Here is a 24,977-nt window from a genome sequence, read left to right on the forward strand (position 1 = left end):
GTTGGGCCATGCTGCTACCTGGGCTGCTGCTGCTGCTGCTAGCTGGCACCCGCTGGCTGTGGGGTCAGTGGAAGCTCTGGAAACTCCGCCTCCCGCCTCTGCCCCCCGGGGTTTCTGCACTTTCTACGGCCTAAACTCTTGGGAGCGATGCACTTGAAGCCCTCCATTATTGATGTTATTTTTATGGTTAGAATTAAGTATGACTGGGTTCATAGAAAATCCCCAGCCAGCTGCAGAAGATTAATACAAATCTGGTGGTCAAGATAAATAATAATATGATAAAGTTCTCCTGCTGACTAATAATATGACAAACCTGTGACCTTTCTGACATCCTGTCAACATCAGCCGGTTCCCTGACCACACGAATACTGTGTCCTTGGCCTGCGTAAATGTTTCACACTTCCCCCCTCCCTCTGTTACCCATGTTATGGTATAAATTCAGCCTTGGGGAAATATAAAATTGTTGCCTTGACCAGACTCTTGTCTTGGCGTCCTTCTTCATATCCCTTGTACCCCATTCTCTTCCAGGTACCCTCAGCTGCCCTCATTGATTAATGGCGCCCAGCGTGAAGCTGTTTGGAGGTCTTCTGGAGGAGAACGTCGTCTGTCACTTCCAACCACGACCAGCAGGAAAGGAGCGACACCACGACGTTCTTCTCAAAGCAGTTTATTCAGGAACCTTTTAGCATGCAAACAGCAACAATGTCTCTCTCCAGCCCTCTGAGCGCCCTCCCTTATAACCTCCCTCAACTCCGCCTCAACCGTCCAGTCTGCGTAACCTCCGTTCATAGGTCCACGTCACATGGCCTGATCTATCATGGTGCACCTGCGCAGCTCTCACGATGGGGCGTGGCTTACTTTCAGGTGCTAGTCATAAGACTCGGCAGAAGTCCTGGACGCCATCTTGGGATTGCCGCTGCACCTGCTCCCTATATCTCCCCCTTCTTTATGTTTTTGGCAGAGAGAATGCCTGTCTTAGGTTGCCCCCTGCAGCAATGCCCCTTACCCATCATCGGGAGACAAACAGCTTAGGTTTGATCCCTGTCTTAGGTTGGTGACACGCCCAGGGAGTTTTACCCGTCATTGACTACTTCTCTAGCATACCAAGCCACACTTAAGGAGACTGTCCTGTCTCCACTGCTGCAAAAGCTTGAATCATTAAGGCTTGAGGTCTTCGTTGATGAAACCGCATACGGCAAATGCACCAAAAGGCCAGGACGCACCTAAGAATCAGGCACAGGGCGAGTCCAGTGAGTTCTGCCCATTCTTTTAGCCGAGAGGCAGCTGTGGTGATCCAACCGTCCAGTCCTCCAGCTAAAGATACGTCCACACGGGTGGAATTGATATGGACGATAGATTGTCTAAGCTCCCGAACCAGTACAATAAACACAAAAGGAGGCCATATACAGACAGGCGTAGCCTTAAAGGAAACATTAAGCCCATAAGCAAGTTGAGAAACAGAGGTTTCAAACCCTATAGATCCATTCCAATGAAAGCTTACATTACCCCAACCCCTTCCCACTAACCTGCTCAGAGGAGAGATATCTGTGTAAATACCATTCACTCCACATAACAACCACACATTGAAAGGATTACTAGCTACTGCCTGAGCAGGATTCTGATAAGTCCAATTATACCCTGAAAATGAGCCATTATGGGCTGTGCTAATATAAGGAGAAAAGGTAAAATACTTCTTTACAGCCCATGTTGCCTTTCTATCCTGACACCCAGTCCATGGCGGAAGTGACTCACGGGTACCCTTGCAAAAGGGAGCCCATCTAAGTTGGGAAGGCATGGTATCATTGCCTTTGGAAATACTGGCAGGTGACACCCTTCGAATCCATGTGGCATTAGTTTTGGTAGAACTATTGATAGGCATGTCACACCATGCAGCTGATTGATTATCATTTCAGCTGAAGCTGCAATGAATCATTGATAGGTGCTATTTCTCCATCCCATGGCAAAAAGGGTAACTGTAACAAAGCATTAGAAGAGAAAAACCGGGGAAACACTTGTGCCGAATGTGTCAATGGCAGGGGTTTGGGAAATACAGATAAAAGTCCTCAGCGTAGGTCTTCAGCCATCACCGCAGGAAGCATCGGCAACAACAGGAACATTCATAGTATCCTCCTTTCGTTCATCTTGGACCACTCTGGTCAGCCTCTCCGGGACCCACAGCAGCTGCCGATGATCCTGAGGAGACACACAAACAGACCCTCTTGCCCAGACCAACACTGGGTCAGGGCCCTTCCAACAACCAGTTAAAACATCCTTCCACATCACCATGCCCTTAGGAGAAACATCAGGGTTGACGTGACGCTCGGCTGCAACCTGACCCTGCTTATCTTCATTTAAAAAATTCAAGGTAAAGAGAGCAATGGCTAATCTTTCCCTAGGGTTGGAGCCAGCGGAGGCAATTCCCCCCTTTTGTTTAATTAAACATTCTTTTAGGGTGAGATAGGGTTGTTCAATAATGCCCTGACCCTGAGGGTTATAGGGTAATCCATGGGTCAATCGAACACCCATCATTTTACAAAAGGACACAAAAGAGGCAGAAGTATAAGTTGGCCCATTATCAGTTTTCAATTCTTTAGGCTGCCCCCAGGCACTCCAAGCTTCAAAGCAATGTGCAATCACGTGACGTGCCTTCTCTCCTGTATGCAGAGAGGCAAAAACAACTCCAGAAGCTGTATCAATGGAAACATGAAGATATTTTAACTTTCCAAATTCTGGAAAGTGGGTAACATCCATTTGCCATAGGTGTAGAGGGCACAACCCGTGTGGATTGACTCCCACTCCAGTCTGAGGCAATAATGGCGCACATGTTTGGCACATTTTTGCAATATCCCTTGCTTCCGCTTGAGAAATATTAAAGGGATGACAGGGTCTTTGAATTAACATGAAAATGTGAATGAAAATCTTGAGCCAATGCAACAGGTGAAGCAATGAAAAAGGCCATGCATGCCTTTGAGGCTTTATCTACAATATCATTCCTCTCAGCTAGGGGTCCAGGCAACCTGGTATGAGCATGGATATGTTGTGCAAAAAAAGGTGAAGACCTACGCAAAATTAAGTCTTGTAATGCTAGAACCAATTTTCCAATGGTAGATGTTAAATTAACTTTGCCCACCACCTCCAAACATTGTAACATATTAACAACATATTGGCTATCAGAGATCAAATTAAAAGGGCCTGGAAATAATTCAAACACCTTAATCACAATTTGTAACTCAATAATTTGGGGTGATGCAGGGGGAAATAGTATAGTAACTGGTGCTGCTCCTGGAACTACATATGCTCCACAACCCGTCTTGGAACCATCTGTAAAGATGAGCAGAGCATCTGTTAAGGGATGTTTAGAAGTAATATGAGGAAAAAAATCACAGGATGAGCTGTAATCAATTGCAATATTGGGTCCTTGGGAAAACGACTATCAATGTTACCTTGAAAACTGCACCTTACAGTAGCCCAATCATCTACTGTGTCTGACAACACTTTTAACTGTTTAACATTATAAGGAACTGTTAAAGTTCCTGGCGGGATGCCAAAAAATTGTACACATTGCTGAATACCAAGCAAAGCTAATTGGGCCACCGAGGTGGGATAATGAACAAGCGTTTTAGCTGGGGAGATCTTTGGATGTATCCAAAGCAAGGGAGCCCCTTGCCATAAGACCCCTGTTGGCTGTAATTCTGTTGGCAGGATACACAATACAATAGGCTGTGACTCATCTCGGTGCTTCAAAGCAGCAACTTTAATGCCCTCCTCCACCAAACTCAAAGCTGCTCTGGCAGCGTCAGTAAGATGTTTGGGAGAATTCAAGTCAGTATCGCCTGGCAAAAGGTCATATAGTGGCTGCAATTGTTTATTGGTTAAAGACAAATAAGGTCGAACCCACTGAATGTTTTTGAACCCGATAATTTTTGAAAATCATTTAAGGTACATAACTTATCAGTATGAATGTGGATCTTTTGTGGGGTCACTGAATCTGCAGTTATTTTTGCCCCTAAATAGTTTACTACTAAGCCCTTTTGTACCTTTTCCGGGGCCACAACTAAGTTCCTTTCCTGTAGCTGTGTAACCACGAAGCTATACGCTTCATCAAGCAACTCCTCTCTGGGAGCCGCAATAAGGATGTCATCCATGTAATGATAACATTTCACCATAGGAAATCTCTGTCTAACCCCTTTTAAGGCTGTATCAACATATAGTTGACACATAGTAGGACTATTTGCCATACCCTGTAGCAGAACCGTTCACTCAAACCTTTTATCAGGCTCTTCATGATTTTGAGAAGGAACAGTGAAGGCAAACCTAACCATATCATTCTGATGCAAAGGAATTGAGAAAAAACAATCTTTAATATCTCAAACTATTATAGGCCAATTTTTGGGCAAAGTAGATGGGAATGGTAGCCCTCTCTGTACCGAGACCATCAAAACCATTTGTCTATTTATTTCTCTCAGGTCATGTAAAAGTCTCCATTTTCCTGATTTTTTCTTTATAACAAATGTAGGAGTATTCCAGGGGGAAGTAGAAGGAAGTATATGGCCCAATTCTAGCTGTTCTTGTACCAATTCCTGGACAGCATTCAACTTTTCTGAGGGAAGTGGCCACTGAGGAACCCACACCGGATCCTCAGTTTTCCATGTAATGGATAAAGCCTCCTCAGTGGCCCCTATGAAAAACCCAGCCCGCCACGATCAGTCTTTTTGCGGACCGTCACAGGGGAGGCTTTGCCCTGTAAACAGTGGCCTAGCCCCCTTCCAGGGACATAGCCCATTCCCATCATCATATCCTGGGCCTGTGTGCTGTAGCTCCCTTCATTGGTTAAAATAAAGCCCATTTCTTTCATCAGGTCCCGACTCCATAAGGACACTGGAATGGCCAATACATATGGTTGAAACTCACCAGAATGTCCCTCGTCATCCTTCCAATGTAGGATATGAGAGCTCATTTCTGGCATCTGAGCATATCCTAGTCCTCTCAGTGTTTGCTCTGACTGTTGTCTTGGCTACCCAGTGGACCAATCCTTGATGCTGATGATACTACGATCAGCACCAGTATCTAGGAGGCGGGATATGGATTTCCCTTCAATAGACAGTTTTAACAGTGGTCGAGTGTCAAGGTCCAAGGAACAAAAGTTGTTAGAGACCCTGGTTGAGCCAAAGCCCTTACTTCCTCGTTCCAAATCTTTAGCAGGAAATTTAGAGTGATAGCTAGATAAAAGGAGCAATTGAGCTATCCTATCCCCTGGAGATATCACAACGATACCTCTAGGGGAAGACACCATTATTTTAACCTGTCCGGTAAAATCTGGATCAATCATCCTGGGATGAACTATTAACCCTTGCATGGTAACAGAGTTTCTTCCTAAAATCAATCCCACTGTATCAGCAGGTAAAGGGCCCTGAAAATCTGTATCCACTAATTGAGTTCCCATTCGGGGGGTTAATATGAGTCTGGTGGTGGAACTAAGGTCAAGTCCTGCACTTCCTTTTGTTGCTCTCCGGGGTGGCCCCAGTGCATCGGAGGATTCAGGTTGGGCCATCCTTCTGACACCGCCCCATATATTTGCGGGCCTTGGGTTGGGGGCCCCTCCTCAAGTTTTTTGGCCAGGCACCAGTATTAAGTGTCTACCCGTGAATGTCCTTAACCGACTGGCACTCATTGGCCCAGTGATTACCTTTTCTGCATTTGGGGCATAGTCCAGGCATCTTAGGCTGTTGATCCCCTTTTCCTTTTAGCTGTGGGCATTGGCGCCTCATATGGCCAGGCTGCCCACATTTAAAGCAGTTATTATTCTTTTGGCCATTCTGTCCTTGGGACATCTGCATGATGGCAGCAGCCAACCCTGAATTAGACAAAGGCCCCCCCAAGTCCCTGCAGAGCTTCATCCACACCTCTAAGCCTTTTCCCTTATATGGAGTAATAGCTTGTCTGCACTCTTTATTACACTGCTCAAAGATAAGCCATTTCAACAGTGGCATGGTGGTATCAGGATCCCCAAAGACCCAGCCTCCCGCCTCCACTATACAAGCCACGTAATCTGCAAAGGGCTCAGAGGGTCCCTGGATGATCTTAGTCAATTTTCCGCTCACCTCTCCTCTATTAGGAAGGGATTTCCATGCCCTGGTCCCTATGGTGTTGATTTGTTCATATACTTGAAGAGGATAATTGATCTGAGCTGCTGCAAATCTCCCTTGTCCTAGCAACATGTCCTGATCCCAAGCTTGCTGCCCGTTACGAGCGTTGACCACAGCCTGCTCGGCGGCAAACTCAGGAAAGTATGCTTTCTAGTCCAAATACTGGCCTGATGTCAGACAGGCACGAGCCAGATTCTGCCAATTGCTAGGAGTCATACAAAAGCAATGTAAGGATTCTAACTGCGCCACTACATAAGCAGCGGTAACACTGTATGCGGAAACTCCTTCGGCCAGTCTTTGGACGATCTTCCAGTCCAGTGGCTCATGTGTGCGATTGCCCTGCGCATCCTGAAATACAGGGAAGCATTGGGCTCGCAGTTCCCTCCAGGTTTCCGGGTGTAGACTACATCCCTCTGTCCCGCCCGGAGCGTACAGCGGTGGATGAGGCGGCCCCGGAGCTTGTTGTGCCCACCTCGGCCAGCAAGGAAGACACAACACGGTCGGATTCTTCTCAACAGCCTTTATTGCAGGACCACCTCATTGTTGATACGGGGACCTCGAGCGGCAAAGGCGCTCGCCTTATATACACAACAGGCTGTGGTCGTACTACTTGTCCTTCAGGGATTGGCGGAGCATGAATCACCCCACTATCACCCCTGCTACTTGTCCTCCAGGGATTGGCGAAGCACGAATCACCCCAACAGCATGGTACCGCCCCGGCCAGACTGACGCCAGGTGCAAACCCACGTATGCGCAGTACTGTTGTGTACCACAGGAGGGCGCCGGATCCTACAGCCGCCCTGGCAAGGGGACAAGCCTGCGCATGCACGATAAGTTGTTTACTACCAGATGGGACTGGATGTCGGCGCCATCTTTGTTTTACCGCGCCGCTCCCTACAGGAGCTGATGGCTCTACCTTCAGCTTTACTTTCTCTAAGCTGTCTGCAATGCTCTCCAGATCGTCTTTGACTTATCTCCCTCGCTAGAAGTTCCCTCGGTCTCCGATCTTTGGGAGCGTTCCTCTCTAACCTGACTTAACACCTCATTGCCCTTTTTTTGCTCTGCACCATATCTTTCCTTGTCTCCTATACAATTTTTCACTAATTTCCATACTGGCATTACTCCTTTTGGTAAAACCCCCTGCTCCTCGGCAAACCTCAAGTCTTTCCCTAATTTTCCCCAACTGGGCATCGTCAGGTGTCATGTTACAGGAAACCATGGAGCAACCTGGTCCACTGCTTTTAAAAAATTCTCCACTGTGTCTTCCTTTAGCCTGATTCCTTTCGCTTTCAACAAATCCTTGAGGGCTTGGCGAACTGTCTGAGCGGAGGTCAAGTTCCCCATTGCGCTTGGTGTAACTTGTCCCAAAACCGGGAACCTTACTGTCTTAATCCGAGAACTTAACCCTCGTCCCAAAACCTGGAACCTTATTGTCTCAATCCGAGAACTTAACTTGTCCCACTTACCTGGAAACTTACCGGCTAGCCACCCTGACTGCGATGAGTTCTGAATGAATATCCCCGTACGGGCCACCACTTGTTGCTTCCAACCCCGACCAGCAGGAAAGGAGCGATACCACGACGTTCTTCTCAAAGCAGTCAGTTTATTCAGGAACCTTTTAGCATGCAAGCAGCAACAATCTCTCTCCAGCCCCCGAGCGCACTCCCTCATAACCTCCCTCAACTCCGCCTCAACCGTCCAGTCTGTGTAACCTCCGTTCATAGGTCCACGTCACATGGCCTGATCTATCGTCATGGTGCGCCTGCGCAGCTCTCACGAGGGGGCATGGCTTACTTTAAGGTGCTAGTCGTAAGACTCGCAGCAGTCCCGGGCGCCATCTTGGGATTACCGATACACCCGCTCCCCACAGTCGTCCCCCGTGAATAGGCAGGCCTGTCTTCCTTGTTTGTCGGAGCCTTTGCTCTCCCCTCGGAGTCTTTGCTCCCCCGCTTCTGGCAACCATGGACTTCCCGACCTTGGTTCAGAGGCTTGGTGTGTGTTTCTCCCCTGACGACGCAGATCTTAGTGGTGAGTGATGGGACAAGCATTCTACAGTCACCTTTTGTGACAGGACTCAGGGAGTCACTCAGGACGAGAAGAATAGGGTTAAGAAAAAAGATTTAAAGAAATTCTTATACTTTGTAGGAAATATTTGTCCATTGTTGCCCCAGGAGGAAACAATTGATACAAAAGATAGTGCAGAATTAGTGAATGTTTAGGGGATCGGCTAACCTTGTTGCTGAAGTCTTCCCTCTGTAATGAATAAAAATTGTGTGCTTTTTGGGTTCAAGGTTGCCTCTCCCTGCGTGGATGAGCAACCCCATGTATGTGGATTAAAAACCTTACACCCTCATGCTATTGCAGCAGTCACTTTGTCAATCTGTGCTCTGTGGGTGGCGCTCCTGAGGTAAGGCCATTACGGGGTCTTACAACATTTTGGTGCATCAGCTGGGAACTGCACTCCTCCCAGACCACAATTGGCAAAGAGATCGGAGGTAAGCTCGAGTAAATCTGTGTTTTGTGTTCTGTGTCTGCTGTCTGAAGGGTTCAAGTCCCTTCAGAGGGGGGTTCGAGTCCCCCTCCCAGGGGTTAGACTCCCCTTGGTGGTTGCTATGGGTCCCATGAAGGGCTTATAGCTGTGACAGGCAGATGTGCTAGTTGTCACAGGCCACAGGCCCTGAAGGATGCTCTAGGAGAAGAAAGGAATCTAGAGGAAACTCTAGAATCCCGTTGGGAGGTGGGATCAGATGGTCCGCCTCATCCTGGAAGCAGCTAAGGTTAAGCTGCAGTTTGGGCCACTTACTGAAGGTATCAGGCATCTGTGGAAATCGCTTATAGGATGCCTTGTCTTGGTCTTGTTTGTCTAGTTTGTTTTCTGTGGTATTGTCGAGTGTCTTTTTGGCTTTTGTTTCGTTTTTGGACTTGGCCTGAAGACTGTGTTTGAAATCACGGAACTGTTTGTTTTGTTTGTCAAAGAGTTTTACTTGGTCCTCAACTTGGAAATAATTTGTTTCTGCCTGGGAGTTTTGTCTTTCTCTCTTGAGCCTCCTCCCCAAGGAGAGATGCCCCTCCCTTTGCTTCCCTTGTCCAGCCTAGCTGCTGCTAACAGTTCATCACACATGTGCATGAAGGACTCCATGTTAGCGAGTGACCCTGTCTGAAGTAGGCACAAACAAGAACCTGAAAGCTTTGCCTTGGATCCTGAAGAAAGGATCTCCCTGTTGCTTAGAAGTCACAGCTTCTAAAGATGAGACTTTTGGCCCTGAAAAAAAATTCCAGTCTCTGCCTTCAGTGGCCAGACCGTCAACACTTGCTCACAGAAGGAGAGCGTTCATTAAGGGAGCCTGTCTTATCTGCTGGCCCTATTCCAAGAGAGGAGTCTGTCTCCAACATTAAGTCATCTTCCCCGTTAGTCATCATTGACATAAAGAGTGCCTCTGATCCTATTCCCGCAGCAGTCAGTTCCTGCCCCTGTGGTCAAAATGCCCCAGGTTGGGGGGCAGGGATCCCCTAAAGTAGTTTCAGAAAGAGTCTGCAGCAAACTTCGAGGAACTTTGTTTTGCCAGACAGAACAGGCTTTACTTACTCTAGGATGATAACAGGAGAAAGTCTTGGCACCGGCTCTTCAGCTTACTCCAACTGGAGGCTGTGGCCAAGGTCAGGATCAATGTTTTCTTTTCCATGGACCTCTAACCCAGTGAGACAGCTTGGCGAAGGGCTACTACTGCAGTCCTGGGAGGGCTGTAGTTCTATTAAAGATCAATATTCCAGTGTTAGCAAACTCTATATTGGATATAAGAGTCAGGAAGTCCCGCTCAACTGTGTACACCTGCCTCAGGAATGGCAGCAGAAAGAGTCCTTATAGCCAGTCATCTCTGACTATAGCGTAATCTCTGATACCCGAGGCTTCAAACGGATCACCCCCCCCCCCCCGCCGAGCCTCCTTCAATACTCAGATGCTATTTTCTCCTGGTCTTTTGACTCAAGGTTGCCAGGCATGTCTGACAGCCTGGAAGAAACGTCCCCCCTAAAGCGGACGAGACATACAATTCTTTTGTCAGCCACTTGGCATCTAGTACCCAGGTCCTAACTATCTCTCCATCCTTTTGTTAAGAGTTCTTACTGGAAGCCTAGTGACGTTTGGAGGCTGGGTCTCTTGAGAGGCAGAGCCACGGAGCTGACACTGAAGGGAGGTACTCCTTAAGCAAAATCTAAGTCCAGAGAGACAGCCAGGAACAGACCAGCTGCCCCTCTGCTCGCCTTTCTGTTTCACAGGCACAAAGCTTGCGCTCATTTTTGCAATGGCCTTTTCATCCCAGGAAAGCTTCCTCATTTAGCTGTGTGACTGAATGCTATTTGTCACCTGATCTGGTTGTTCCACCAGCTCTCACCAGGCCACACCCTAGCTTTCTTGCCTGGGCCCCTTTCTTTTGTTTTTAAGAATTTTATCACCTAATACACCTTGTTGTTTTGACTTATAATACCTCCCATCCTACTAATATGCATGTCCCAGATTCCCATTGTGAAGGTTTTAATTCTAAAACAAGGGGATGGTGCATCGCCCTAAATATTAAATTTACCTCCACGGTTTGAAACCAGGATTGGACACGTGGATATACTTGGGGACTTAGAATGTTTCAATCAGGTGCTGATACAGAGATTATATTTACCATAAAATTGTTAAAAGAGCCTATGCATTTTTACTCCTGGCTTCTGGGCACTGACCCCAAGAAGGAGCCCACGGAGGCACTGAACACGGCACAGGGCACACATGTGACTTCATCTACAGCCTGCACTCCACCGAGAGGGGCTGCTTGCTCAAAGAACTGCACCGTTTCGAGTCCATTGCCGTCGCACAAGAAGAACTGGAAGCTCTTGTAGGGCGCCCTCCAGTGGTAAACAACGGCACTGCGCATGCGCAGGTTTTGCACCTGGTGTCAGTTGGCCGGTAATATGCTAATGAGGGGGCGGTACCATGCTAGTGAGGTGATTCATTCTCTGCCAAGACAAGTAGCAGGGGTGATAGTGGGGTGATTCATGCTCCGCCAATCCCTGAAGGACAAGTAGTACGACCACAGCCTGTTGTGTATATAAGGCGAGCGCTTTTGCTGCTTGGGGTCCCCGTATCAGCAATGAAGGTGTCCTGCAATAAAGGCTGTTGACAAGGATCCGACGGTGTTGCGTCTTCCTTGCTGGACGAGGTGGGCGCAACAACTGGTGGCCCCGTACGGTGACCCGAGAATATTCTCGTGGATCCAGAAGTCTTCAGATTCAGGACGGCGACATCGATAAATTCTCGGATAAGGGAAGATAAGGTTCTCTGGAGGTAAGCAGAGACGATGAAGAAAGTTCTCTGGAGGTAAGCAGAGAAGTTGAAAGCCTTGGTATAGAGGCCGAGAGGTTAGTGAAGTTGAAAGCCTTGGTATAGAGGCCGAGAGGTTAGTGAAGTTGAAAGTCTTGGTATAGAGGCCGAGAGGTTTGTGAAGCTGAAAGCCTTGGTATAGAGGTGGAAAGGTTTGGGAACTACGGCAATGTTGTTTCCAATTGATCCTTTGTGGGTAGGGCTTGTAATTTTGTTTCTTTTTTTCTTTGTGTGGGATAGAGAAGCCACAGACAGCAAGCTTAAGCCCGGACCAAAACCTCTTTGGCGAATGGTCCCTGCCTGCTTGGAGGATAAAAGATGTGAGGAAGCCGTTAGGACAGGTCATAGGGTCCTTGCAGAGCAACACGAAAGTATGTTGGAGGGAGAAAAGGTCTCGAAAGAAAAAAAGAAAAGAAAAGGAGATAAAAGGAACACAGTATTTTGGGAGAAAGATTTTGTCTTTGTGTTTTTAAAAGGTGTGACTAGGCTCTGGAAACCTCACAGAGTCATACTGATCAGATTTGATAGAGGTAGACTGCCTGAAAATTTATTCAGAAGAATCAAACAAAAAGATAAACTTTTGTCTTGAGAATTGTATAGAGTGTGCCTACTTGGATTCCTGGTCTCAAGGAGATTTAGCAGGTGACAAGGTGCTTCTCTTAAAAAAGCAGTTTCAATCAGCCCTTGGAGCCTTGCACCTGTAGCTAAGGTATGTGTAGCCACTTCAATTTTGTTTTCTGATTGGTTTTAAATGTATAAATATTCTCTACATGCCTTGGTTGTGGACTATTGGCTTTTAAGTTATTGGATATGGTTAAAAAATGTAACATTGGTAACAGAAAGTTGACATAAAACTGGTAAATTTGGATGGAGTCATTCTAGACAACATGTGGCATGAACCAATCTAGGGAAACAGGTCTAAATTGGGATGATTTTTTTTGGAAATCTTATCCTAGAAACCAGGCTTCAAAAAGATTTTAAGACAATGTCTCTTTGTTGGGGTATTGGAGACTGCACCATCATGCGTTCATATGTAGGAATTGGCAGTCAAACCTTGTCGCATGAAGGATAGACTCGGTGTTTTGGAGACTGGATTTTGGGATGATGAGGCTGATCTCGAGGAAGAGGCTGCTCAGTGTGAGAGGGAGAGATATGATCCAGACTGGCCACATGCTAGTGCACATGGCAACGAGGCAGATAATTAGGCAAGAAAGCAGTTATACCAACAGTACCTCCGTATAACCCTCAACATAAAAGGATGGTGAAGCCTACAAAAGCTACTTCCTTTTGCCCAGAGGTGTGGAAAGAGATGGGATTAATAAGACCCTTGAATATTACCCTTCTGCTGTTGCACAGCTTGCTGTATTAGGCGTAAAATCTTGTATTCAGCATTTAGGTATTTTTCCCAAGAAAATTATTATACCATATACAACAGCTCAGATAGAAACATTGTGTGCCTTGATAGATGATTGGGCCATATTACGCTGCAGTTTTGATTGAGAGTTTGACAATCATTATCAAGAACAAATTGAAGCACTGTGTCATATGACGCAGCTGTCTTGCGTTTCCTCCTTTAGAGTTTATGCATTATTCCTTTGCGAGCTAACTTTTCTTAGCATTTTCAACAGAGCAAAGAAATCTCGAATTATCTGAAAGGAAACTGGTCCATGAAAACAGAGCAACTATCAAGACACTTGCTGATGCAGATTGCTGTCCTCAACAGCACTAGGTTGGACCCCATCACAGTTGAAGATTTGACCTCATGGATTACCAATGCTTTCTCCCTTTTTAAGGAGTGGGCGGGCATGTTTGCCTGGGGAGCTATTGTCCTCCTGGGATGCGGAGTAGGTCTCTGGGTTATTGGCCGTTTAAAAAGAGAACATGCCAGACACAAAGAGGTTGTTTACCAGGCTATGACCGCTATAGAGCATGGTGCTTCTCCCAACATATGGCTGGCTTCTTTGAAAGATTAAGAGTTCGCCCTACGGTCCCCAGCTCCAAAAAAAAAAAAAAAAAAAAAGAAACCCCCCCCCCAAAAAAAAGAGTTCGCCGTAGATCATTTTTGTCACTGTCATGTGGAGTCATTGTATCCAGAGACGGGCAACTTTCTTTGAGCTCGGACCAACCTAAGACATGGAGCCCAGTGGTGATAGGGTAACTCTATGACGGATAAGGCCGAGTTTGGATGAGAACGACCTAAGACAGGAGCAATGACAAGATTGACCTGACACCCAGATCTAGACCAGTCATTTTATTAAACAAAAAAGGGGGCGATGTAGGGCGCCCTCCAGTGGTGAACAACAGTACTGTGCATGTGCAGGTTTTGCACCTGGTGTCAGTTGGCCGGTAATATGCTAATGAGGGGGCGGTACCATGCTAGTGAGGTGATTCATTCTCCGCCAATCCCTGGAGGACAAGTAGCAGGGGTGATAGTGGGGTGATAGTGGGGTGATTCGTGCTCCACCAATCCCTGAAAGACAATTAACATAGTCCCAGCCTGTTTGTGTATATAAGGTGAGCGCTTTTGCTGCTTGGGGTCCCCGTATCAGCAATGAAGGTGTCCTGCAATAAAGGTTGTTGACAAGGATCCGACGGTGTTGCGTCTTCCTTGCCAGACGAGGTGGGCGCGACAAGCTCTGCCACCCACTCCACGACAGCTGAGATATGTATTTTTCTACAATGTGATACATTTCGTAGGGTTTAGCTTTTTGGATAATGAAATTATGATTGTTGCAGGAACCCAAATTGAATTGTCTATTGGAATTAATTTTGGGAATTTCAACAATGTCAATCAACATGTTATCTTTATTTCTTTGTATCAACATATTATTTAACTTTCAGTCATTGATACTGTATGTACCGAATTGCTTATTTCTGACATAACATGCATGGGATACCTATTTATGTCTTTAATTTTTTTTCCTGATGGTTATAATTCAATGCTGAGGTTTCTCCAAGTTATTTAAGATGTTTAATATCAGTTAAAATTGTAATTCCCTGCCTGGTGGCATCCCTTCTGTGATATTTCACGGTAAACATTTACAATCATATAAATTCATTCAATTTTTAAACTTCCACGTCTATCCAAAATAGAGCAGAGTTTTAAGTATATCTGAATATTTTAATTTTGACCCCACACTGTCTTTAAGAGTCAGAGGTTAATCAGAAAGAACAATTGTCTGGGCCCCTCTTTTACATAAACCATACGTGATAACAAGTGTGCTTCTTTCTGATTGGCTTTTTACCTTTAATTTCCCAACTTTGAGTTGAATTCTGGTTTGTGAGAGAAAAGGCAGTGCTTGGATACTTCCTGTGTCATAGAATATGGTTAAAGAGAGCATGAAAACAGGTCAGAGAAGGCTTAAAAAAGAGAAAATGAGGAAGAGAAAAAGCTGAGAACTGGTATCAAAATTGGTCTCTGTTGGACCCCCTAGTAGGCCTTCTTTTGCTTATATCTTTTGGCCCTTGGACATTTAATCATTTAAGCAGCTTTGTTAGACAACAGGTAGAGAATATAGCAGCAAAACCTATTCAGGTATATTATCATAGGCTAGCTATGGAGGATGCCTTTGGTGAGGGCCAAGCTCACCTACACATCTCCTCCCAGACCAGGCAAGGACATTTTTGTCCTTTAGCCAAATGAGGCCAACATTCTTTTCTGCCTGCTGTCCTGATGCCTTTGCTGAACAATCAATGAATTGTCACCCCTGCGTGCTGAGCTGGACAGTCAATGTTGGGTAAAAGAGTGATATATTCACTAATAAAGGGCCCAAGACAGGAGGAATGCCATTAGCTGCTGCCTTATCCCTTGATGGACCCTGGCCACAAGGTTCTCTTGGCCATGTGACAAATATCACTCCAACCTAAGACAGATGCAGTTCCCGAGGGGCTCATTTGAGGACAGCATGGCTGTTTGGCCACCTTTTCATTTGACTATAAGGAAGGGGGAGATGTTGGGAGAGATGCCGTTGAAGCCCTCCATTATTGATGTTATTATTATGGTTAGAATTAAGTATGACTGGGTTCATGGAAAATCCCCAGCCAGCTGCAGAAGACTAATACAAATCTGGTGGTCAAGATAAATAATAATATGATAAAGTTCTCCTGCTGACTAATAATATGACAAACCTGTGACCTTTCCAACATCCTGTCAACATCAGCCTACTCCCTGATCACACGAATTCTGTGTCCTTGGCCTGCGTAAATGTTTCACACTTCCCCCCTCCCTCTGTTACCCATGTTATGGTATAAATTCAGCCTTGGGGAAAAATAAAATTGTTGCCTTGACCAGATTCTTGTCTTGGTGCCCTTCTTCGTGTCCCTTGTCCCCCATTCTCTTCCAGGTACACCCAGCCCCGTTGTTGACACTAATCTTCCCCTCCACCTGTTTGGCCTGGCTCAGAAACTTGGGCCCATCTACAGGATCGCTTGGGGCTACAAGGTAAGCCAGTCTTCTGTCTTTGTGTGAGCCCTTCTTCCCTTCTGACACTGCCGTTTCTCCTCAGATGCGGTGGTGCTGAACTCTAACAAAACCATTGAGGAGGCCTTGATCCAAAAGTGGGTGGACTTCACTGGCTGACCCCAGATACTAGATGGTAAGGGGTTGGGACACAGTTTTCCTCCTCCTCCTCCTCCTTCTCCCCCTCCTCCTCCTTCTCCTCCTCCTCCCCCCTCTTCTTCCTCCTCCTCCTTTCCTCCTCCTTCTCCTTCTCCCCCCTCCCCCTCCTCCTTCTCCCCCTCCCCTTCCCCTCCTTCTCCCCTCCCCCTCCTCCTCCTTTCCCTTACCCTTCTCCTTCTTCTTCCATATATCATCAAACTGACTACCAAGAGTCATATCCTAGTGACCCTGTGTCTACACCAACACCAGTTTGCCAGAACTACCCCAGTACCATATTCGTTGTTTTCTCTTCATGCTACAAATGATAGCAATCAAACATCACCAGAAAAAGAGAGCACTTGAGAAAAGCCTTTTACTTGTCCCAATGCAAACAATTCTTCATGGGACTGGAGAGTGGGCTCAGTGGATAAGAGTGTTTGCTGCTCATGCAGAGGACGTGGGTTCAGTTCCCAGCACCCATACAACTGTGCACAAACCCCCGTAGCTCCATTTCACCTCCTCTAATGCCCCCTACTGATCCTGAGCCCCAGGCACACATGAGATGCCCATAAGCACATGCAGGCAAAAACAGCCACCCACACTGAACAGAAATGAATCTTTGAAGAGGATTCTTCATTTACTCTTGGGTGTATAGTGTGGGCATTTGTGTGAGTACAATCAAATAGGAACCAGTGTGCCCTGCCTTGTCTCACTCACGGAGGTCACAGGATGGCGGTCAGGTCTGTTCTTACCCTCATGTGGATCTACAATCCAACTCAGGATGTCAGGCTCGGTAGCTAATGCTTTCTATCTACTTAATTGTGGTGTCACCCATTGTTTTGCTGGTGACTCTTCCCTCCCTTCCTTCCTCTCTTCTTCACTCTCTATCTCTTTCCTTCTTTCTTTTTCCTTTTTTTCTTTTCTTTCCTTATTTAGGAGCTGGGGACCGAACCCATGGTCTTTTTTTTCTTTTTGAGTGAGGAGCCCACTACAGAGGTGTCCTGGAACTGGATGAGTAGCCCAGGCTGGACTAAAAGATACAGTGATTCATGCACTCCACCATTGCTGGTGTAAAGACGTGTGCTGTGTCACTCAGACTCCAGGGTTTGAGACAGGGTTCACATAGCTCAGGCTGACTTTGAACTCACTATGTAGCTAAGGATGCCCTTGAGTTCCTGATGGTCTAGCCTCTACCTTAGAGAAGCTATGGCTATGGATAGAGGGTAGCTTTGCTAGGGTTAGTGTTAGGGTTAGGGGGAGGGTTATGGTCAGTTTTAGGGTTATGGTGCTGGTGTTCGGGATGGTAGGGTTTGGGTTAGAACACTTATGGTTCAGGTCCAGGTTATGGTTATGGTTAGGACCCTTAGGATGGGTTATGGTTAGGGTTAGTGTACAGAGTCAGGATCATGTGACTATAAGAGCAGTCATCGCTGCCTTCTTTATTAGCACTTACTGTCGATGCAGCTGCCTGTGACTGTGATGCCCTGGGAGAAGACACAATGGGCATCCCATACTGGTTTCCTCAGTGTCCACTAAGTCTCTCTGTCAGCTCCTGGTGACTGCCTTAACTGGTCCTCCCCTTTGGGAGACATGGGCTGGGGACTGAGAAGGAGATAAGGTTTGTTTACAGACAGGCCCCTGGAGTCCAAGGTCCCTCGAAGGTTTCTGCTGAGTCTGTGATGTTAGGAGCTGGGGTTGGGCTGGGCTGCAGATGAGGCAGGGACTGTGGTAGGAACTACATGTTTAAGGAAGACAAAGCACCTGCCCCTCACCTCAGCAGTTACTGGAGCTAGACCTGGGCTCATGACACCATGTGGGTTTGGAGCTGTGACAGGAGTTGACATAAGTCTGGGGTGTGCAGATGTGAGCCGCTCCTGATGCTGAAAACAGATTCAGTAAAGATCTCTTGTCTTCTTTCTGTCATCTTTTAAAATTTCCATAAATGGGGGTCTTAGGATTCTTTCCATTGGACAGCGTGGGAAGTGGCCAGGGTGGGATTGCGGTTGGGGTGGTGAGGTGAACCTTCACCTCTTCCCCCTAGAACACCACGTACAGAAGGAACACACCCTGTTCACACTGCTGGAACTTTTGCTTTCAGTGGCTGAAACTGTAATCGCTCTGTTGGCTCAAAGGGCGCTGCTTGAATAGGCGTGACCATTGCCGTGCCCTGGTCCGTGTGTGAGCCTGTTTTGGTCATCCTCATTGTCACCTTTGTCATTGTCTCAGGAGTGGTGGTGACAACTTGGGTAATGCTGTACTCTTGTCCTCTGCTCTAGAAACCATGATTCTGGAGATGTGGAGACCCACTGCTGACTTTGAGAAGAGCCAAGCTTAGAGCTGTGAGAGCCTCTTGGAGCAGGGCTGAGGTGTGAGAGGAAGATTTGGGGTTTGCTGTGTTACCTTTGCCCTGAGCTGTTCCTGATGAAGTCACGGCCTTTCAAAGCTGAGAGCCAAGAGAAGCAGGTAGGTGGGCATTGAAGACAACTGGGGCCTGCAGAAGAAGCAGAGAGAAGATTAGGTTGAGTGAGTCCCAAAAGGTCACCTTCCTGGTGGGTGAGCATGGAGACAGCTCAGAGAGCCTCTGTTTCCCTTCTCCCTTAGGCTCCCTCCCCACCCCTTCTCCTTCCAAGCAGCAGGTGGTTTGGGAAGAAGCTGTTCTTTAATGAAGTTCTTGTTCTTTAGAACCCTGTGTACACCCAGCTTGGTCTTTACCAACAGAGACTATGAGGATAAACCTGTGTTGTGGGACATGTGTGTATGATGCCTGTCATGTAAAGTCATTTCAGGAACCATGGCTCAGGCTGGGCTGGAACAGAAGTGTAGACAAACTCCACAACCAAGATCCAGAACAAGGCTTTTGTGATGGCCATGTCAGCCTTCTCAGAGATCTGTGTCTCTGATCTGCCCGTAAGGGGCTGGTCACAGGTGTGGAGCCATAGAATACAGGGTCCAAGGTATTCCTGAGGATGGGGCTGGGCCCAGGCTCCATGTGTTGGGGTCACAGGCAGTATGTGGCTAAGGGGGAGTTGGAGTCATGGTGTCTATACTGGGCTCTCCCCAAGGCCATGGGACAGGAAGGGCCTATATTTCTGTGTAGAGCTTGGTTGCTCTAGAGCTGGGACTGGGTGGGGAATAAAGTAATAGCTTCTTCTCAGATGACTTGATGTCCCCAGCCTCCCAGTCTTCTGCAGGGCTGAGAGCAGCCCATGTTGGGCCATTTGTCAGTGTTGGCTTGTGGGGAGCCTTCACCCTGTGTGCACAGATAAGTCAGTCCTGTGGATTGATTTGCACCCTCAGCAATGCAGTCTCTGATGAGGGGGTCCAACATCTGGCTTGATTTTGCCTTCTGCTGCCTGCCCCAGGGTGTTTATCTACCACTCTGGTTTCTCTCTTCAGCTCAGCGGACATGGAAAATTGTTGCAAGCCCTCTCTGCTCTTCCATATCTTGTGCCTGTTGGTCCTTACACAGATGACTAGCTTGGTAACCGCAAGTGAGTCTGTCGTGCTCTCCCTTCCCGTGTCTCCCTACAGTGGCTAGGATGTGCCAGGAGCTCTGCAGCTCAGATGTGCAGGAGCTGGGTAGAGGAGGACTGAGTTGGGGGAACCCCGATGGCCTGGGGTACCTTGGTGGGAGACAAAGTCAGCATTGACCCATGAGCAGAGCAGGCAGATTCTTTGTGTCCATGTAAGGGTCAGAACTTGGGGTTGGGAGAGAGCACTCCTGTGTCCTGGATTCTCTAGTGGCAGCAGTGTGCTAGACACAAGTGGAGCAGTGCGCAGTGACAAGGAGCTTGTGGGGCCACAGTCCCTGTGACAAAGTCCTTGGGGTTTACATGGCCAAGGCCCCAGGGAGAGGCACTCAATCTTTCTTCTGTACCAGGAAGTCACTGGGGCACCTGGAGTGTAGGTGGCTCGTTCAGAGAAATCACCCCAGAATGCGTGTCCATGTAACATATATGATGCCCCCAGAATCCAGAAGAGTGACACTGAGTGTCATGAACCCCCCCTGTTTGGGCTGGGATTTGAACCTGTGTCCTCTGCAGGAATCTCTGGGATCTTAGTTTTTCAGTCATCTCTTCATCCTCGGTTCTCTGTTTTAATATTTTCTTTATTCAGTTGATGAAGAAATTGGCTGATAATGGAATTTAGCATTGGTTATGGGAACTTTCCTGGGTCTTGTTTGAGACCACTCAGTACCCCTGTTTCACACCTATATGGTGTGAGCATCGGTAGAGATCTTTATAGGTTTATGATTTTGAACCTACCACAACACACTGACATTAGAATTCTCAGTGACGATTCAGCTGCCTGGTGAGGAAGTAAATGCAAGCTGGAGAAAGATTCCAGAAGGGATTCCTTCATGGAAGGGTCTGGGGCCAGGGTCATAGGTAGCAGAGTTTTTTTTTTTGCATCATTTATGGAGGGCACTGCTGTGTCCAAAGGTAACTTGTCCATTCCTACATTGGTTAAGTTACTCATGAATGCCTGATGCACAATGCCTAGAGCAATCTACCCCTCGTGTTCTCCTGTCATGATATTCTTCTTCAGAGTGTGTTCTGTGCACTGCCCTGTGTCCCTCCAGCCTCTCACTGCTACATCTGTGTCCACAGAGGATTTCCTGGTCTTTGGTCCCTCAGACCCCATTGTCGCCACACTGGGTGGGGAAGCCATCCTTCCCTGCTCCGTGTTTCCAGTCATGAGTGTGGAGAACATGGAGGAGCTGAGGTGGTTCCGCACCAGATTCTCAGAAGCAGTATTTGTCTATCGGGACCAAGAGGAGCAGAAGGAAGGGCAGTTGCCTGGGTATTCACAGCGCACCTCATTGGTGAAGGACCAGTTCCATGAAGGCAAGGCTGCTGTGAGGATCCAGAATGTCCAGATGTCAGATAGTGGGATATACGTCTGCCACTTCAAACAGGGACACTTCCATGAGGAGGCCATCTTGGAACTGAAGGTGGCAGGTGGGTTAACTGATCCCTGTTCTAAAAACCTTGGGTGACCTGTGTGTGGGAGGAAACACAGATCACATCACCCAGCCCTTCCTTTCTTTTATGCTTTGAGAGAAGTTCTCATGTTTGCCAGACTGTCCTTGAGCTTGTCTGTTGTGCTGGGCTCACATGCATGCTCAGGTCTCTCATTTTAATCTCTACTTATTTTTAATTTCCCATTTTGAGGTGAGAAACAGGTAGTAAGTTTGTCCATGGATAAATTCTACCTATATTGTATACGTGGATTGTCCTAAAATGTGCTGTGTCTAGTTCTGTGAATTGGGGATTATGTCAGTGTTATGAAAATACCAGCAGTTGAAATGTATATTTTAGAGGTGTTGGCAGGAAAATCAGAGTGGCTGAGGGAGTTGTCAGTGACAAGTGATGGTCAATGCTAAAGGCAAGTGGTTGAGGAGAGGAAGGAAGGAAGCTCAGGGTCTGACTTCCCTGGAGAGGAGAGCTGGGTGTGAGCCTGCCATGATGGTCACAGATGTGTGGAGAGTGGACACATGGAGCACTAGTTTCCATCTCAGGGCTCCTGTGTTCAACATCCTTCAGATTTCTCAGGATTTTGCATTGTTAAAAGTGATGCCTGTGAGTAGTGTGTAGTCCTTCCACTCTACTCACCTTTCTCCAGGAAGTGGACTGCACTACCAGGCCCCACCCGGCCTCCCTTCAATCTTGGGACAAAACACACACACACACCGTTTGTTCCTTTACGACCTGTCTTCTGGGACAATTACTGGACACTACTCTCTTCTGCCAGGAATATCTTCACCATACTAATTTTTCTTATCTGTCTCTCCCAACTGCCCCATTCTTTGGTTGCTAAACTCCCCTGACCACCCACGAGGTAGAGCAGCTGTATGGCTATTCCTGTTTGAGATGTCACATGTTTGCCTGGTTCTCACCTCAAATCATGGTGAACTCCTTACTCTTCCCTGTGTCTCTCTCCTACCTCTAGGGATCCAGAATTCCTGCCTCTACCTTCTGACTGGGAATTGGCCCATGGCTTCCTTTACTGATTGATCACGAACCATCTGGGGAACAGGACCTTAGCGTCAGCACTGCCTCCTACTCCTTTGTTCTGTTCCTCACAGTGGGCTCTCTTATCTTTCCTCTGTCAGGCAACAGGGGAGCAGCCTAGGCCTAATCCAGGAAAGCCTTTCCTCTTCAATTCCCATCTGCCCTGTGAAAGGATCCTGTGAGTCACAGAATTTGTCCCAGGGTCCCTCAATCTAAATGGCTTCTTGTGTGTTCACATCTGTCCTGCAGCGATGGGCTCTGTCCCTGAAGTGTACATCAAAGGTCCAGAAGAAGGTGGAGTGTGTGTTGTGTGCATGACTTCAGGGTGGTACCCGGAGCCCCAGGTGCACTGGAGAGACTCCAGAGGAGAGGATCTCCCAGCATCCTCAGAGACCCTCCATGAAGATGCTGAAGGGCTGTTCAGCACAGAGACCTCACTGGTGCTGAGAGACAGCTCTGTGAGGAATGTGACCTGCTCCACCTTCAATCCCATCTTGGGTCAGGAGAAAGCCATGGCCATGGTCATCCCAGGTGAGAGCTGTCCCTCACTTGTACAGGGACTGGGAAGTGTATGGTCTTCCTGGAAGGTGCTGGTCTGTCTTTCTTCAGCTTCACTAATCACTGGCTCTCTGCCTGGGCCCCAGAGCCCTTCTTCCCTCAGGCCTCTCCCTGGAAGGCAGATATTTCTGAGATCCTGAAAATGATGCAAGTTCTATTGTTACTCACAAGCTGTCTTCTCATGAGAGCACATTCTGCAAGGCTGAGGTTGCAGTGGAAATGGAGCCATTTTCAGCTTGAGAAGGATGAGTCACAGATGACAAAGGAGGATGCTCTCAGGACTGCTAGTGAGTCACCACAGCTGCGAAGGACAGATTCAGAGTCCCCAGGAGGGCCTGGTGTTCTGGGATCAGGATAGGTGGCCTAACATCCCCAGAGTGAAGGGGTGTAGTCCTTTGGTTCGGGTGGTCTGCAGTCCAGAGTGTCAGGCACCCACACTGTGTTTCGTTTCTTCCTCCCAAGTGTACAGACCCTCTCTCCTCGATGTTTTTCAGGTGCACTCAGGGAGGAGCTTGGTGAGTCTTGTTTTCCTTCTGAGCCCTCTAGTGCCCTCTCGAGCCCAGCCATTTTCTTGACTCCTGTGTGTTGCTTTCCAGATCGGAGGAAAGCTGCCTACAATCGAGGTGAGTGACTGTCCCAGTGTCCCATCATTCCTGAGTGCCCTCTCCTTAATTCTAGGCAGTATGGGTTCCTTCCTGAGGACAGAAGTGGAAGGTTCTGGGAGGTGGAAGCCTGGTATTTAGACACCTGTTCTCTGCCCAGAGCTGGAAAATATGTGACTCTTTGGTTTGTCCTGGTCCCTAGGTCTTAATTCAACCAATTCCTGCCAAATATATTGGTGCCTCAGGTTTCAGTACCTCTAGACCTCTGTCTGCACCTGACACAGCTTCTGTCTGAGCAAACGGCAGCAGTAAGATGTCTTTAAAGGATGTATGTTAGTTAGGTTTCTCTTGCTGTAATACACTAAGGTAATTAGGAGAGGGGATGTTATATTTGTCATACACATTTTTGAATCATAGTTTGCTATTGGGGAAAACCTTGTCTCAGACTCAACTCAGGACCTAGCACAGGGACTTGGATCAGGAACTGAAGCAGAGACCACAGGGCAAGGCTGGTTCCTTGCTTGTTCCCAATGGCTTCTTCAAGTTTCTTGCTGGCCCTGTACAGGATCACCTGTATAGATGTGGCACTGCCCACAGTGGCAGGCTCCTTGTGTGTAAATCAATCAATCATCAATCAATCATCAATCAATCAATCAATCAATCAATCAAGAAAATACCTCACTGCTTTCCTACAGCCAGTCTATTGGAACCATCTTCTCATTTGAGGCTCCCTGCTCTCACATGACTCTAGCTTTGAACACTGACAAACGCTCCTGAAGGTGTTGATGAAGGTGATGGGCAGAGACTTGGGTGTCTGTCCTCAACAGGAAGGAGATTGGAATGTTGGTGCTCTGGTATAGCTGTACCTGGCTTTAAAGATGTTTTACCCAAGGAACACTGGGAATTTCTCCAAAAATTCATTATATATCCACACTAGTACACATTCTATTCTTCAACACACTTCCAAATAGCTCTTTTAAAAAAGAGCTGATGTAGTAATGTTTTCTGATGATTATGGAATAACTTTAATTTCTTGTCTAAGATATTTACTTGTGTTGCAATATTTTGCTTAACAGTGACACTGAATAAGTTTAGAATAGTAATGTGAAAACTACGCCTATCATTGTTTTTCTTTTTGAATTAGATGTAGCTATTTTACAGCTGACAGCCGCACAGAAGGGCTGCAGAGATAGCTCAAAGGTTAAGAGCACTATGTGTACATCCTGAGGTCCTGAGTTCAATTCCCAGCAAGCACATGGTGGCTCACAACCATCTGTAATATCATTGGATGTCCTCTTCTGTTGTGCAGGTGTACATGCACATAGAGCAATCATATATGTAAGATAAACACATTTCAAAAAAACAAAATTTAAAAAGCCATACAGAACAGGGGGCAATGGGAGATTTTAGCTCACAATGACATCTTTCTGATCTGTTTTTCTGGGAATTTTCCACAACACTCTGTTGTCCCTGCAACTCTCAGGAGTCAGGTTCTCAGGGTTCTCTCTGTTCCTAGGCATAGACTCATTTTAGAATGGATGGAGGAAGGTTTCACAAACTCTCTGAATGGGGCTATTTTGAATGGGTTCTCACCAGAGTGTGTTCATTTACAGCCTGGAGGAAGGCGCATCTGTATGCAGGTATGTGGCTATTATAGAGTGTTCCCTCTGGCCTGAGCTCGGGTCTTAGTTAGGGGTT

At 47.1% G+C, this 24,977-nt stretch overlaps 1 protein-coding gene, 1 long non-coding RNA gene and 1 pseudogene across 2 annotated transcripts in view; 2 read left to right on the forward strand and 1 right to left on the reverse strand.

The window, feature by feature from the left end:
• Cyp21a1-ps (cytochrome P450, family 21, subfamily a, polypeptide 1, pseudogene) lies at positions 1 to 16,108 on the forward strand (annotated as a pseudogene).
• Positions 652 to 8,025, reverse strand: LOC147998534 (uncharacterized). The gene is made up of 2 exons (XR_015645582.1): positions 7,625 to 8,025; positions 652 to 2,193 (listed from the first exon to the last, which is right to left on the reverse strand). It is a non-coding gene; the product is annotated as an uncharacterized LOC147998534 (long non-coding RNA).
• The window catches only part of Btnl4 (butyrophilin-like 4), a 13,492-nt gene continuing 4,235 nt past the window's right edge, over positions 15,721 to 24,977 (forward strand). Inside the window, 9 exon segments of the mRNA NM_001166354.2 lie at positions 15,721 to 16,103; positions 18,382 to 18,568; positions 19,502 to 19,596; positions 20,716 to 21,066; positions 22,369 to 22,650; positions 22,764 to 22,964; positions 23,172 to 23,192; positions 23,274 to 23,300; positions 24,893 to 24,919. Coding sequence (NP_001159826.1) covers positions 19,512 to 19,596; positions 20,716 to 21,066; positions 22,369 to 22,650; positions 22,764 to 22,964; positions 23,172 to 23,192; positions 23,274 to 23,300; positions 24,893 to 24,919 — 994 coding nt within the window. The 5' untranslated portion in view covers positions 15,721 to 16,103; positions 18,382 to 18,568; positions 19,502 to 19,511.

The sequence above is a fragment of the Rattus norvegicus genome, chromosome 20 (genome assembly GCF_021556685.1).
Source record: "Rattus norvegicus strain SHRSP/BbbUtx chromosome 20, alternate assembly SHRSP_T2T, whole genome shotgun sequence".
In the NCBI taxonomy this organism is placed as follows: Eukaryota; Metazoa; Chordata; class Mammalia; order Rodentia; family Muridae; genus Rattus; species Rattus norvegicus.